Raw genomic sequence first — 12672 nt, 5'->3', positions numbered from 1 at the left:
AAAAGAAGTTAGCAATAAAAAATGCGTTACTTTATCAAGATTTTCTCTCCCCTTGCTCACCCTTCTGTGTGAGAGCGAGTTTTTTCGATTAACTCCATTCCTTTCTTTCCTGCTCCGTTTCCTAGTTTTGTTCAATAGAGCCTTAAAAAAAAAGAAACCTTAGGCTGTTTACCACTGGTACACTTCCCGTTCAAGACTGGCTCTGCTTTTACGTCTTCTCGACACCCGTGGCAATTACTGCTGCGTGGAAAAGCGTCGTCGGCGCCGCCGACGGCATCCGGTAGCGGTGACGACACGCTCTCAAAGAGGGCTGCCGTTGCAGAGATTGCCGCGCCCACAGTCCGACTCATTACTAGGGCAGAAATTCGTGCAGCTTCCAGCGCGTTTCATTTCTTATGCAGACGGAAGCATTTCGTAAGCTGATGAGGCAACAAAAGTTGTGAGTAATCAACCAGGGTTCAAGGTTGGCCTGGCGAACGTCCTTATCACTTGAGTACCCTCCAGATTTCAAAGTTTGCCTTGTGTAATTAATTCCGCCACTGACATAAATGACGGATCCGCATGACGGTCCTTGTAGAGCTTTTGCGTCGGTGAATGCTTAATGTCATGTGACAACCGTGAAGCGAAATATTCGCCTTAGCATGGCTTTCACGGCACCACGCCTTGAGCAGCACAGTAATAGTGACGCACTTTTGAGCCTTCCTTAAAAATTTAATGTCGCGGCAGCTTGCGTAGCTAAGCTTATGTATTAATTTTCTACCAGTGCCGTAATCGCCACAGGTAAAGTAAGTAGCGTATTCTCGGTGTACACCGAAAGAAAACATTTTGATGGAAACATTTCATTTATTTTGTTGCTGTGTTTTTGAATGGTTACTCTAATGCGAAACCATTACACGCCTCATTACAACAAACTTCAAGGACTGTTTTGAACCACTGGTGAGCACCCAGATCGGAAAAAGGAAATGCGCCATAAAATGTTTCAGGGTGATAGGAATCTCTCAGAGATATACGTTCTGCGGGCTAAGATAAAGTTGAATATACTCCTATACATGGAGTGAGCCTACTCCAGGAGGCTTTCTGTGTGTGAGTTCTTTGCCAAACTTTTCGCCACAGAGTTAATTTCAACCTACAAGAAAGTGCGAGGAAATGAGTATGGTGGCGTTAGTAACATTATCGAGATGCATATGGAAGTGAGTGCGTTAGTGGCTTGAATTGTGAGCCTTCAGTGTGGATAATGTTCTCTCTTATGACCAAGAAAAAAAAACAGAAACATGAAGCACGTGTTGAGCTAGAGATCAATGATCTATTACACAAAGTGAAAACAAAAAGCTTTCCAGCTTCCTTTTAGGTATGTTAACGTGTATCTGACGTCGAAAGGTGCATTTATGGTTGGGTAAATTAATTTAAGCATTTTCACAAGCCTGGAACGAAACTTGCGAGTCTTCGAGAAGTTCTGGATATTTTAGCATTTTGGAATACGTTGCAATACACTATAGGGTCTAGAGTCCACGCTAGAAACCTTTTGCCTAACATTCAGTTTACTTGCCTATCAGCCGACGATTTCGTTAGAAGCATTATCTTTTTTTTTCTTTGCATTGGTATGAATGTTATATTTTGGTGAGTAAGCTTTGTGCGACTCGATAACGGTAATGTATCAATAAAGGCTGAAATCAGTCTCTCATCCTGTCTCTTATACTCTTCATCTGAAGAAGTAAAATGGCGATAGTTGTGGTTTTATTAAAAGAGTTCCTTCCAGCAAGCAGGGAGCCTAAAGTTTAACAATGTCAGACTAATCCCATCTCACAGGGCTTTCAAAAACATTTAGCTTGAGTATTCGTTGTCTGATTACCGACATTTATTTCTAAAATCAAAGAAGTTGCATGCAAATTAAACACAATAATATATATTTATATTATATATTAATTATATGCCAATATAAATATCAGAATCAAAGAGCCCTTTTGGTATTAAAAATATCTGTGTAATCATAAATGCTTAGAAAATAGTCGAAATTTCTTTTTGTCCAGATGTTTGCCCCGTTTCTGATCTGCCGGGAAACAGAAGTTGCTTAGCGGACTGGTGTTCTCCGCCAAACAAATTCCTTTTGGTTTGCATTGTCAGGATTTCCAACTTTTTGTCGCTCTCTAAGTATAAACTATAGCATTGTGCACGTCATTCAACAAAATCGTCAGGCGAACCCTATTCAGCGGGCACCGATACCCTGGGCTCCTTTCTGGGGCCTTCGCCGTCTGATTTAAAGAAACATGATGAATTCTCATCCCCAGAATCCGTTCCTTTTATATCATCAACAACATCAACATAAGATTCAGCTGAATAACCAGACATGTTGCACTTGAGAACCCCTGCCACGTTCGACGACATTTCAATGCTCACTCGATACGCACCGGTGTTGCGTGTTGGGAGTAAGATGTTACCACTACGCGAAACGAGAACCGCAGTCCAAAAAATTATACAGCGCATTATTGCCCTAGAGCCAAATCGCCCAGCATCTTCAGTCGCGGTGCTTTTATTTTGAAGATCACTATCAGGTCCGTCGTTATTTGGCTAACGGCTGCTAATGGTTCCCTTGCGGAGTGAGTTTAGGCGTTTTTTACGAGCTTTGCATTCATATATAGAAACCACGAAAGAGCGACAATTCCTTGCAGAAGACCACTACTGATTTAAAACTTAGGGCTAAGCAACTTAAAACCAATGAGAAAGAACAAGAACCTCAAAAGCAAAATAGGCCACCATGCCTATTCATTTTCATATCAACGCCTTAGGTACTTTCCTCACTACAAGTATGATATTTAATGTTTATTTTGCTTCGCAACAAAGGAAAGGCACAGAATCTGTCAGACTTGTTGCGTAGACATCTGAATCGTGCCGTAAGGGAAGGGAGGAACATGGGAGTGAAAGTGGAAAGAGAGAAAGAAAAGCCGTAGTAGAGGGCAACGGAGTACTTTCGACCATCTCTGGATCCTTAACTTGCACAGACATCGCGCAGCACACGGACACCTCTCCTTTTTTGTCTCCATCGAAACGCAGCCACCCGAGGCCGGCATTAGGGCACTGCATGGGCTCGGGCTTACCTGAAAGCCCCGGCTTGGCCACCCAGGGGGGGGGGGGGGGGGCGAGCCGTGTAAAGCGCTTTATTGGCAGGCCTGGGCCGTACACGGGCTTTGAGCCGCAAACCCTTGCCGTGTCCGAGCCTGGGCCGGCCTCGGGTCTGCGAATGACCGGCAAGTTTAACCGAATGCCCACTGCTTATGTTTTATGTAGTTAACAGATGAAGGCAGTAGCAGGTGAATATACGGCTGTTCAGGACTGTTTTCGGCTGCAAAAACTTTTTAGTCAATGTTATGCTTATGACATGTTAGGAATGTAAAGAGGCATATAAATCAATACGAAAGCAAATGAATATATACAAATAAATTAAAAAATAAGTTGTTATCTCAGCATTTCGGGCTTCATTCGGTCCTCAGCACAGAATGCACGGCAAGGGCTGTTACCTTTTTTTATATTTTACTCCTGTAATCCCTTCTCGCGAGCATCAGCGAGCTTATGAAAGCACTTATCATCAAGGGCCGCCATATGTAGAGGCGGCTGCGACTCTATTGTTGGCGGGGACACCATCAAAAGATCCTTTTCCGTTCTTTTTACCTTTCCTGCCTCGATGCCTCCTGGCCGTAGCTCTCTGCAGTAGCCGCGTTGTTCGAAAGCGCATGCGTTTTTGACCTAATTTCAAGAAACCAATCTGCGGCGGGTGACGTGTGCGCCACGGAGACAGTTCACGGGGCTACAGGCAGCTGAAGAGGGTGTGCTGCTATAGAGGCGCCACTGCGTCAGTGCATGTGGCGTAACTGCACGCGCGACGCGCGCGAGAAGCGGACGTTCGCTTCTCGTGGGAGGCAATGGAAGCAGCTCGGGAAGGTCTGCTTCCAGCAGCGTCGCCACATTTGAACGCGTCAATTTAGTACCGTGTTTTTATCTTTCACTGTACTCACGCACCATATGTGTGATGCAAAAAAAAAAAAAAAAAAAAACTGAAAAGAGACCGAAGAAATCCACTAGTCGTTCTCGGAGCGCGTTTCGCCCCGCCCCACCCTCCACCATCGAGCGCTTCGTTTCAAGAGTTGGACACGGCACACGAACGTATGCTTTGAATTGAAGACTGTCGGCGCAGCATAAAGCCGAAAAGAGTGCGCTCGACTTTGCTTCCAGTAGCAATGCACCGACGGCAGCTAGCGAGATGCCCTCAATTCTGAGTTGCTGTGAGTGGGAATGCGTTTGATAAAAAGGAAATTCCGCGCGGCGGGCAGCCCACCGACACCAGTAGTGCTGCTCATATCAGATGACCGGCCCTGGGGTACTGAGCGCCAGACACATGGGCGGAAGTGGCAGCACTGCCCTAAGAATTCTGTCGTAATCAGCAGCAGAGTCCGTCACCACTGCGTTTTTTTTTTTCTGTTTCCTCGGTTCTTCTCATATGTCGCGATTCACCGCTGTCATCAGACATGGCTGGACGAATTCTTCAGTGCGTGCTGCTAGGTTGCGTTCTGGAAATTAAAAATATGACGTGTATTTTGAAAACAACCTTTTGTGCAGTGGCAAATTGTACAGGTGCGGACATAAGTAAACAGAGCCCGCGTTTTTTTTTTAAAATAAAATAACGTCTCCTTCACTGAAGCTAAAACAATATTTGTTGAAATAAAGGTCACTGGCGTCTACTACGGGCTCACACATACCACGACTGTCAGTTTCAGTAATGAGACGCGTGAAAATCTGTTTACTTTTGTCTACATCAGTAATTGGAACCAATGTGCTTTAGGCGCGAATAAATTCAGTGAGCTAACGTCCTCTGATATATTTGCGAAAATTCGCGTCCAAGTGAAAAACATTATGCACGTCAGGTTGGAGGTGAGTTTCATTTTTTTGCGGCTCATTTTCAGACTGTGAGTAACTAGGTTCCGGCACTGCATATAAGCATTCCTCGTTTGTTTGCCTGTCCGGACTGAAGCAGATCATGAGATATGAACATATAGCGAATGATGCAGATTAGCGATAAGGGCTAATCACCTCATGTGTTGTTGTGCTCCCTGTCCCTGTCCATTGTGCCGCTTTCGTGCCATAGTGTTCTGTTTATTCCTGCGGATAGCCACAATATGATCAGAACACGGCGTTGGCGATATCCATGGCATCGGATCCAAACATCCTTTTTATTTCTCCGTGGCTTCCAGACGGCGCAAAATGCACGGCTGAAACTGCAGTGCACCAGGCCGGCCAATAAGTGCTACCTTCCTCCCTGTAAGAAGTATTGTTACATTTTTTTGTAGACGATTGGTAAACGAAACACCTTGAAGTGATTGCTCCCATTTCATACCTTTGTCTCGTACCGACATGTGAGGAAAAGAAGCGTATGACGACTGGCATTTAATAAAAGGCAGCTGTTAGGAATGTAGTGACTGCTAGCCGGTTTGTATGCGTTGTTGAGGGCCCGACTTCTCCTTTTTCCAAATTTTCGATTGGTTGACGGAATTGTAGAGAGATTGATTGTTGGCCACATGATATGCTTTCCACAGGCTTTGGTTAACTAGCAGAAATGTCTTTTCCTAACCATTAACTCGTGAGGAATGTAGACTTATAATATTCGTTGCTGGATCCGCTTTCAAAAGAGGTTTTAAAAGTAACTGCTATATTTCAATCAGGCCTAAATTCCACTGATGAAAAGTTTAGTCATGGAGTAAATGCTTTCCTTCTTTTCTCTTCTTGTTTTATTTATTGGCCTAAATAAGTTATTAACATTGCAAGTCCACAACGAACGTGAACATTTACGAGTTGGAACCACCAAAGCATCACAAACGCAGTTCCATCATCAAGATATTTCTTATCGCCACCTGAAGAGGAATCTCAATACATACTTTTCCAGTTTCCTCAAGGTTATTTGGTTTTCTTGGTTTGCATTTATTTCATCTTTTGAAGCGCTAAAATTATTACAGGTACCCAGGGGGCAATGTCAGGAGTAGGATGGTGAGCAAGATCACCCTTAGCGGCAAATGTTCTGAGGGACAAAATTATAACCTCTAATTCCTAAATGAACGTGCTCATGAAATATCATGGTTCAAATGTTTGAACAGGACATCCCTATCTATCTTCAAGAGAGGCCTTAAATCCACCACTGCAAACATCCTACTTTTGCTTTCAGCTCTGCAAGTGATGGGCACGACAGTGAGCGTAAGAGTTCATCCGCGGGAGAGTTGAAGAAACATCTGCGTCGATCAGTTCATCACAGAACATCTCATACACTTTCAAATTTCCTGAACGCTAGAAGTAGCCCCTACGAAGAAGACACCATGACAGACTCTAATCATCATAAGGATACACGTACTAACAACTGTGCCATAAGAACTTGCAATGCACGAAACCTCTACACTTAAACATTACCGCAGTTGAATAGCTACGCTTTTGAACCGAGTATCCTTAGGTACTCCTGCTTGGTTGCTGACCAGTTGATATATCTAAATATGATTCATGACAGTTGGTGTTAATGTTCATCGTGTGACGGTGAGTTAATTCATAATATTTTTTTTCACAATAGGAAACCGCATTAACAGCTGAAACGAAATATGTTGTGCTTTTTGATAATAGTTCCAGCCTCAGAAGATCGTTGAAGCTCATATCACAGTAATAGGGGAATTATGCAGCAACCATACGAGTTGTAACGTTATAGTGTTACAATTTTACCGGACCCCATCTGAGCCTGTTACTGGAATTTTGGATGCACTCGAGAACAGCATGAGTTTTTGACTAGCGATTTCGTTGTTTTTCAATAAGTTATTCAGAAAAAATGAGAACTTCCAGCACAACTCTGGACCCTTACCTCAAACGAATACCCATCGAAATGCACCGAGCAGACGTCTGACTGAGGAGCAGCTTCGCAGGCTTCTTTGATCGCGTGAACTCTAACAGCGAGTCGATTTAAAGTCAGAAGATGTTTTAAATATTCTTAAAAATTGTACCCTGAAGTATAGGCACTAAAACCATCTTATTTGATAACAATAATTTCGGGAAAGTCGTATCCGAGGAATCCAAGCCGCTGTGCTTTTTTCGGACACAAAAACAATAACCAACGCCCCCGGAACAGAGAATTAGAATTTCATGCTGTGGCTATAAAAATGAAGGCCTCTTTTAATGAAAATAAGATTTAACAAGAAGATCTGCATTAGGGAACAGCGCTTAGCTCATTAAATGTTTTTCGGGCCCAGGTAGGTGTTTTTCTCGTACTCGAGCCGAGCCCGGGTTTGTATCAGGGGAGCCAGACCGGGCTCTAGCGGGTAACGCGAAAGGCAGCCGAGCCCGGACCGGTCCCGGGCCGATAATTACGGCCCCGTGCAGTGCTCTAGAAGTCGAACCCGGGTACTCTGGTATAGTAGTCTGGCACCTTAAACACTGCACCATCGCGGCGGGGCAGAAGTATTTCTACAACGTTGAATTTCGAGCTTCTCCCATCTTCAAGATAAAACGTAAGCGTGACCTACCCTGTAAACATTGAATAGCCCATTCTATAACGAGAAAAAATATTTTCTGACAGCGAAAAGAAGTTTCGAACAGCAGAGCAACATTAAAGTTTGGTCCCAGGACGGCTGCTTGCATCCTGGCAATCTAAGCGCTTGCTTTTCTTCCTCGCTCTTGCAGCGGATGCCATCAGTGAATCATTTTCATAAGTTGGCGCTATTATAGAACTTTTATGAAAAAAGTGTATTTTTGTTGTCACTCTCCACAGTTAAAATTTCCAGATGTGCATTAAATATGCCCTAAATAAAGATATTTTAGCCATATCCCTCTCTACATCAAGAGAATCCTTTTTACTACTACCGGTGACAGTAATGCAATGTATTTGAAAATAGCTTTAAAGAAGAAAGCACAAAATCACGAACAAAAATAAGTATACTTGATCAACTAGCGTAAAACAATGCTTTATTGGAAAGAGCCCCAGACTCTGTACCACTCGGTACACTGCAAGGAAGAGCTCTAACAGAGTTTAGAACGGCTGACAGCTGCTGCTGGCTCCAGCTATTTACACCGACTGATACCCTTAATATTTATGTAGGACAAAACCTACGCCGAATTCTGGGCGCACATTTGAGAAATATTCTGCTCTACGCTTTTCTGCGACATGGGCGATCAAACTTCCAGAATGTACTAGTGTTTTATGTAACCTAATTCAAGGTTATTAAAAAAGCGGAGATTCTACTTGTTTGAGACCAACGGCACAATTGTTTTCCTCATATAGTGCTCCTCAGAATATTCTTTTTATATTCCGCTGAATTAGTTCAATAAAAATGATGAACTATTCACTTAAGCGCCAAATGCACTGATTAAGGAGTAGACGGGTTAAGATAGAGGCGGCCTATTTTTTTTTATATTAACTTACCTAACACGAGACAGTTTTTTTAGACATTTAAAGAACGTCGCGAGAAAAAATACCACATGACAGAGACCTTGCGCTACCGTAATTGAGCGCTGCGAAATTCGTAATTAATGAAGCATGCACGCTCCATGTCTTGAAATGAGCAGAGATTTTATTTTGCTATCATAGTAACGAAACAAAAAAGGAAAGAAGCAGCGCTCAAGTCACCTAATTCAAGGCAAGCTCAGCTTTTACATAAGTCGAGGTGCAGCCTGTATAAATAAGCGGAAGCTGCTCACTTGGGCCTTGCAGCGCGCTCATTTCGTTCGTCCGAACGTTGTTGTGAGCGCTGTAAAATTGTAACGCACTGTCGCAGCCACGTGACATTTTCTTTTTTATACTTAACGGGCTTTCTTGAAATCTCGGAAAAAACAGCCGCAACAAATATGCATCGGTAGAGAACAATAGGGATGTGTTGTTTTCGAACCCTCTCCTATGAAACCTACTTCACCACATAGTAATAATAAATATTTTGAAAAATCTGCCATACCTAATTACCTATTTGAGAAAAACGTTAAAATGCTCTGAGCAGCGCTTCATTGTGGACACAAATTACGCTGCATCTTGGTTGAAGTTAGGTCGCACATTGTAACGAGTACAAAGCAGCGAACACTGAACCGACTAGTTCCACACACAGCACTGTTTCGTTCTCTTCATGGCCCATAAGTCACAGCGACGATGACGCCAACGCCTCTGCGGACGTCGACATATTTCTGCAGCGGGCCGAAGAAGCGCGCCAGCTCGCACGGTGCCGTATTCAACATCAACAACACCGCGATGCCAGTCGGTACAACTTACGACACCGAGACGTTCACTACCAGCCTGGCGATGTGGACACCAGTGCGCCATCGAAGACTGTCCGAGAAACTACTTCGCCGTTACTTTGGGCCATATGAGGTCATTCGACGTCTTAGTAACGTGACTTACGAAGTTGTTCCTCGGGGTCAACAACCATCAATACGGCGGCCCTCAAGTGCTGAAACTGTTCATGTAGTGCGAATGAAACCGTGTTATGAGTGGCAGTGATCTTCTGCGCGTGTGCAGTGTTCCCTGCTTCTCCTGTGTACATATAGCTTGAGGACACTCCCAGCGTCGATTCGCCGCTTTCGAAGAGGGGGGGGGGGGGGGGGGGTAATGCCGCGTGCCTCGCGGAAGCGAGAAAGAGAACGAAACAGTGCAGTGTGTGGAACTGATCGGTTCACTGTTCGCTGCCTTGTACTCGTTACATTTTTATATGCTTCAACTCTTACCAACAAGTGACATCTATACTTTTATAAATTATTACAATGCAAAAGGTAATACCTAGCGTCACAAAAAAATACATACTCATCAAAACCTTGATTACGTGCCAAAAGCAAAGCGCATTGTGTAACGGCTCTAGTCCTTCTTATCCATTTCTCTCGGATCGAAAATATCGAACAAGCTAAACGTGCACACCTCACGTGGATGGAAACGTGAACGAAACATAATGCCGCGAACCATTCAAATCTCTGTTCTTTTTTCGACAGCCGCCGCCATGCGGGGATCAATTCTGTATTCTTTGTTTGTTCTTGCTCGTTGTCCAGAGATGCAGCTCTGTCAGTTTCTTTGTCGCACAAGATGCGCTGAGATGTCCCTCGAAGGCTCCGGCCACTCCCGTGTGTTACGGCAATGCCCCAAGTTGTGCTAGTCAACGTTTGCGGCTTTATATAAATTTTAGGGAAAAAAACAGCGCTCCTGCACGAGGAAGAGACGAGGAGTGTCTCCTCACTTCCTCCCTCGTGTTTTGCAGGAGCCCTGCTTTTTTCTAGAATGTCGTACGAACTCGCCCATAAGTCTACGTTTATCTGATGGTTTCTTGGCCGCCTTTAAATGGAACGTTGGCGGGTGCGACGCTCATTCGTAAATAGACAACCGACGAGCAGGTTTGCTGCTATCACAACCGCTGATTCGCTTTGTTCTTTTACGGGCCCAAGTCAGCCCAATAAAAAGTTTCATTCAAGTCCAACAACAATGTCTTCGATTATGGCTGCCGGGCGTGTCACCCATCAGTCGCAATATGCGTTAAATATAATCCGCGCCTCTTAAAAAGAGAAACAATGCCGCCTACTGATCCCGTCAGTATTGAGTCCCTTGCTCCTGTTTTGTTTTCCATCAATAGTGTTTACATCTCTAGCGGCACAGCGAAGCGCATCTTTCACTCTGACTGCGCTTTAAAGCGGGAGTTCATTTTCTACTTTCAGCTGAGAACTTAGACGCAGATGAATATTCAGTTGGAACTCGAAGAGGCGGCTGTCATAAATGCATGCGTATCAACTCGCAGCCCTTCTAAGGTAGCAGGAAATCCTTCGATTCCACCTGGTAACATCTGCACAGCATAGCATATACACAAGAAGCCGCTATATTGTGTGAGAACGTTTGTATCTAAAACACTTCGTGGCGCCTGTTCCATGGTAAACAATGCGAATGTGGATGTGTGGCCAGCGTATCATGTTTCAACGGAAAATCCGCACTCAGCCACTGGTCAATCAGTTGCACAAAATTAATTTAGTTGCAGGCACGAAGAGGAAAATAAACCTTTAAAGAAGACCTATATACTATTTTTACATTAACTGCTTCAAATCATAATTGGCGTAAAATCAGGACAAACTATTGGGCTCCCCAAATGGTAAGCCTAGACCCCTAGGCGCTAAAAGCTTAGCTTTGATGTGATCCTTTCCCTTTTCCAACATGAGCATCTATAGCCCCACCTTTGCCTGTTGTAATGTGTAGAACAATGATTTTATTTTTCGAAGGACGTGGGCTCGATCCCTGACGGTTATTTATTTATCTCACAATATTGTCAGTGAATGCAAGGAAAGACTGCGGCTTTACATGCCTGTAGTGCCGCGGTTTTTTAACTTTTAACTCTTAGCCGAAGCTAGTAAATCAATCGATTATTAATAAATAATGCGTCCTTATTGTCCTAATACTAATCAGCCGCTAAAATGCTTTATTATGAAGTACTAAATTGTACCAGATGTGCCAGAGGAATAAAATTGGGCTTAAAAAGGAGGTGCCTTTGGTTGACTAAACAAATTATAAAGATTGAGAGCGGCCTTTACTTGTCCGCTCTTTTTCTAACGCTATCTGCCTTTCAGCGTTGAACTCAGCAGTACCGGTTCCCGGTCGAAAACGTTTGACATCGCCCATGAAGTGGCGCATTTGAACCGAAAATAAATTGAGCAGAAAATAAAGTTTAAGGTGGGGGACATCGAAACACGCCACTCTTGCCACGCAGGCCCAATCATACGACGCGGTATAATTGGGGGTTTATGTTCATACCGTGCGCTTTTTGGCACCAATACATTACTCTCTCTCTCTCGCCCTCTTTCTCTCTCTCTCTCTTTATGGTAGGTACGGCACTGTACTAATGGGTATTTGTGACGATAGAGAGGCACTATTTAAGGGAGTAATCATTAGGTGAGTTGCAAAGGACATGTATATGAAGAGCGAGTGTATGTACAGGTGTAGCCAAAAGTTCCCATGCCGCAATGTCTGCTTCTGAGCAGTATAGTAAGGCAGCTACTGCGCCCCATAATTTTAAATTATAAGTGAACGGAGAAAAAGCATTATTCTAGCCTCTACGATAATTGATAGCGTTGTGAGATGTCATGTGCCAGAACATGCCGACCAGAAACAAAACCTGTGGCCTTGGAACATTTTACTACCCCTGTACGTGAACTTTGATTGCCAGTCGAGGACACCATTCATTTCCAATGTCGCCTCACGCGTTTAAAAGCGGAAGTCTCCACTAAATGTAGTTTTTTTCTCATTTTCATTATTAACGGCTAATGAGGATGTTTTTTTGTTATTTGCATCCGAAGCGGGGAAGTATGCATGACATCTTTAGATAGTATGTAAACATATTCGAGCCATCTGTTTGTACCAAGCTATCGTTCATGTAAAGTAGTTCTTTTTAATTGCCTTTTAACATAAATCTCGTATTAAAACGTTGGGCGTGATTTAAGACTCCATAAAGACAGAAATAAACTGCTTATGTGCTTCCAATGCAACTGGACCTAGATTTTCTTGTCATTGCCATGTTTCGATCTTGATGAGGTGTGCAGCCAAAAATTCGGCATTTCGCCCAGAGTGCACCGAATCTTTGACACGCTTCTCGATTGCTGTGGTGATTCCTAATCAGCGATTATGGGTCGCTTCTAACAACAGAACTTTGGCGC

General features: G+C 43.7%; 1 protein-coding gene across 2 annotated transcripts in view; it reads left to right on the top strand.

Moving 5' to 3' along the window:
* The first annotated feature begins 374 nt into the window (after positions 1 to 374).
* The window catches only part of LOC146193336 (uncharacterized), a 234037-nt gene continuing 221739 nt past the window's right edge, over positions 375 to 12672 (top strand). For both annotated transcript variants that reach the window (XM_084602678.1, XM_084602677.1), the window contains exon 1: positions 375 to 439. In XM_084602678.1, the coding sequence (XP_084458804.1) occupies positions 396 to 439 (44 nt within the window). In that variant the 5' untranslated portion in view covers positions 375 to 395. The remainder of the gene's footprint in view (positions 440 to 12672) is intronic.

This window comes from Amblyomma maculatum, chromosome 4 (genome assembly GCF_055883805.1).
Source record: "Amblyomma maculatum isolate TAMU_Amacu chromosome 4, ASM5588380v1, whole genome shotgun sequence".
Taxonomy (NCBI): Eukaryota; Metazoa; Arthropoda; class Arachnida; order Ixodida; family Ixodidae; genus Amblyomma; species Amblyomma maculatum.
This window is presented reverse-complemented; position numbering and strand designations above follow the sequence as displayed.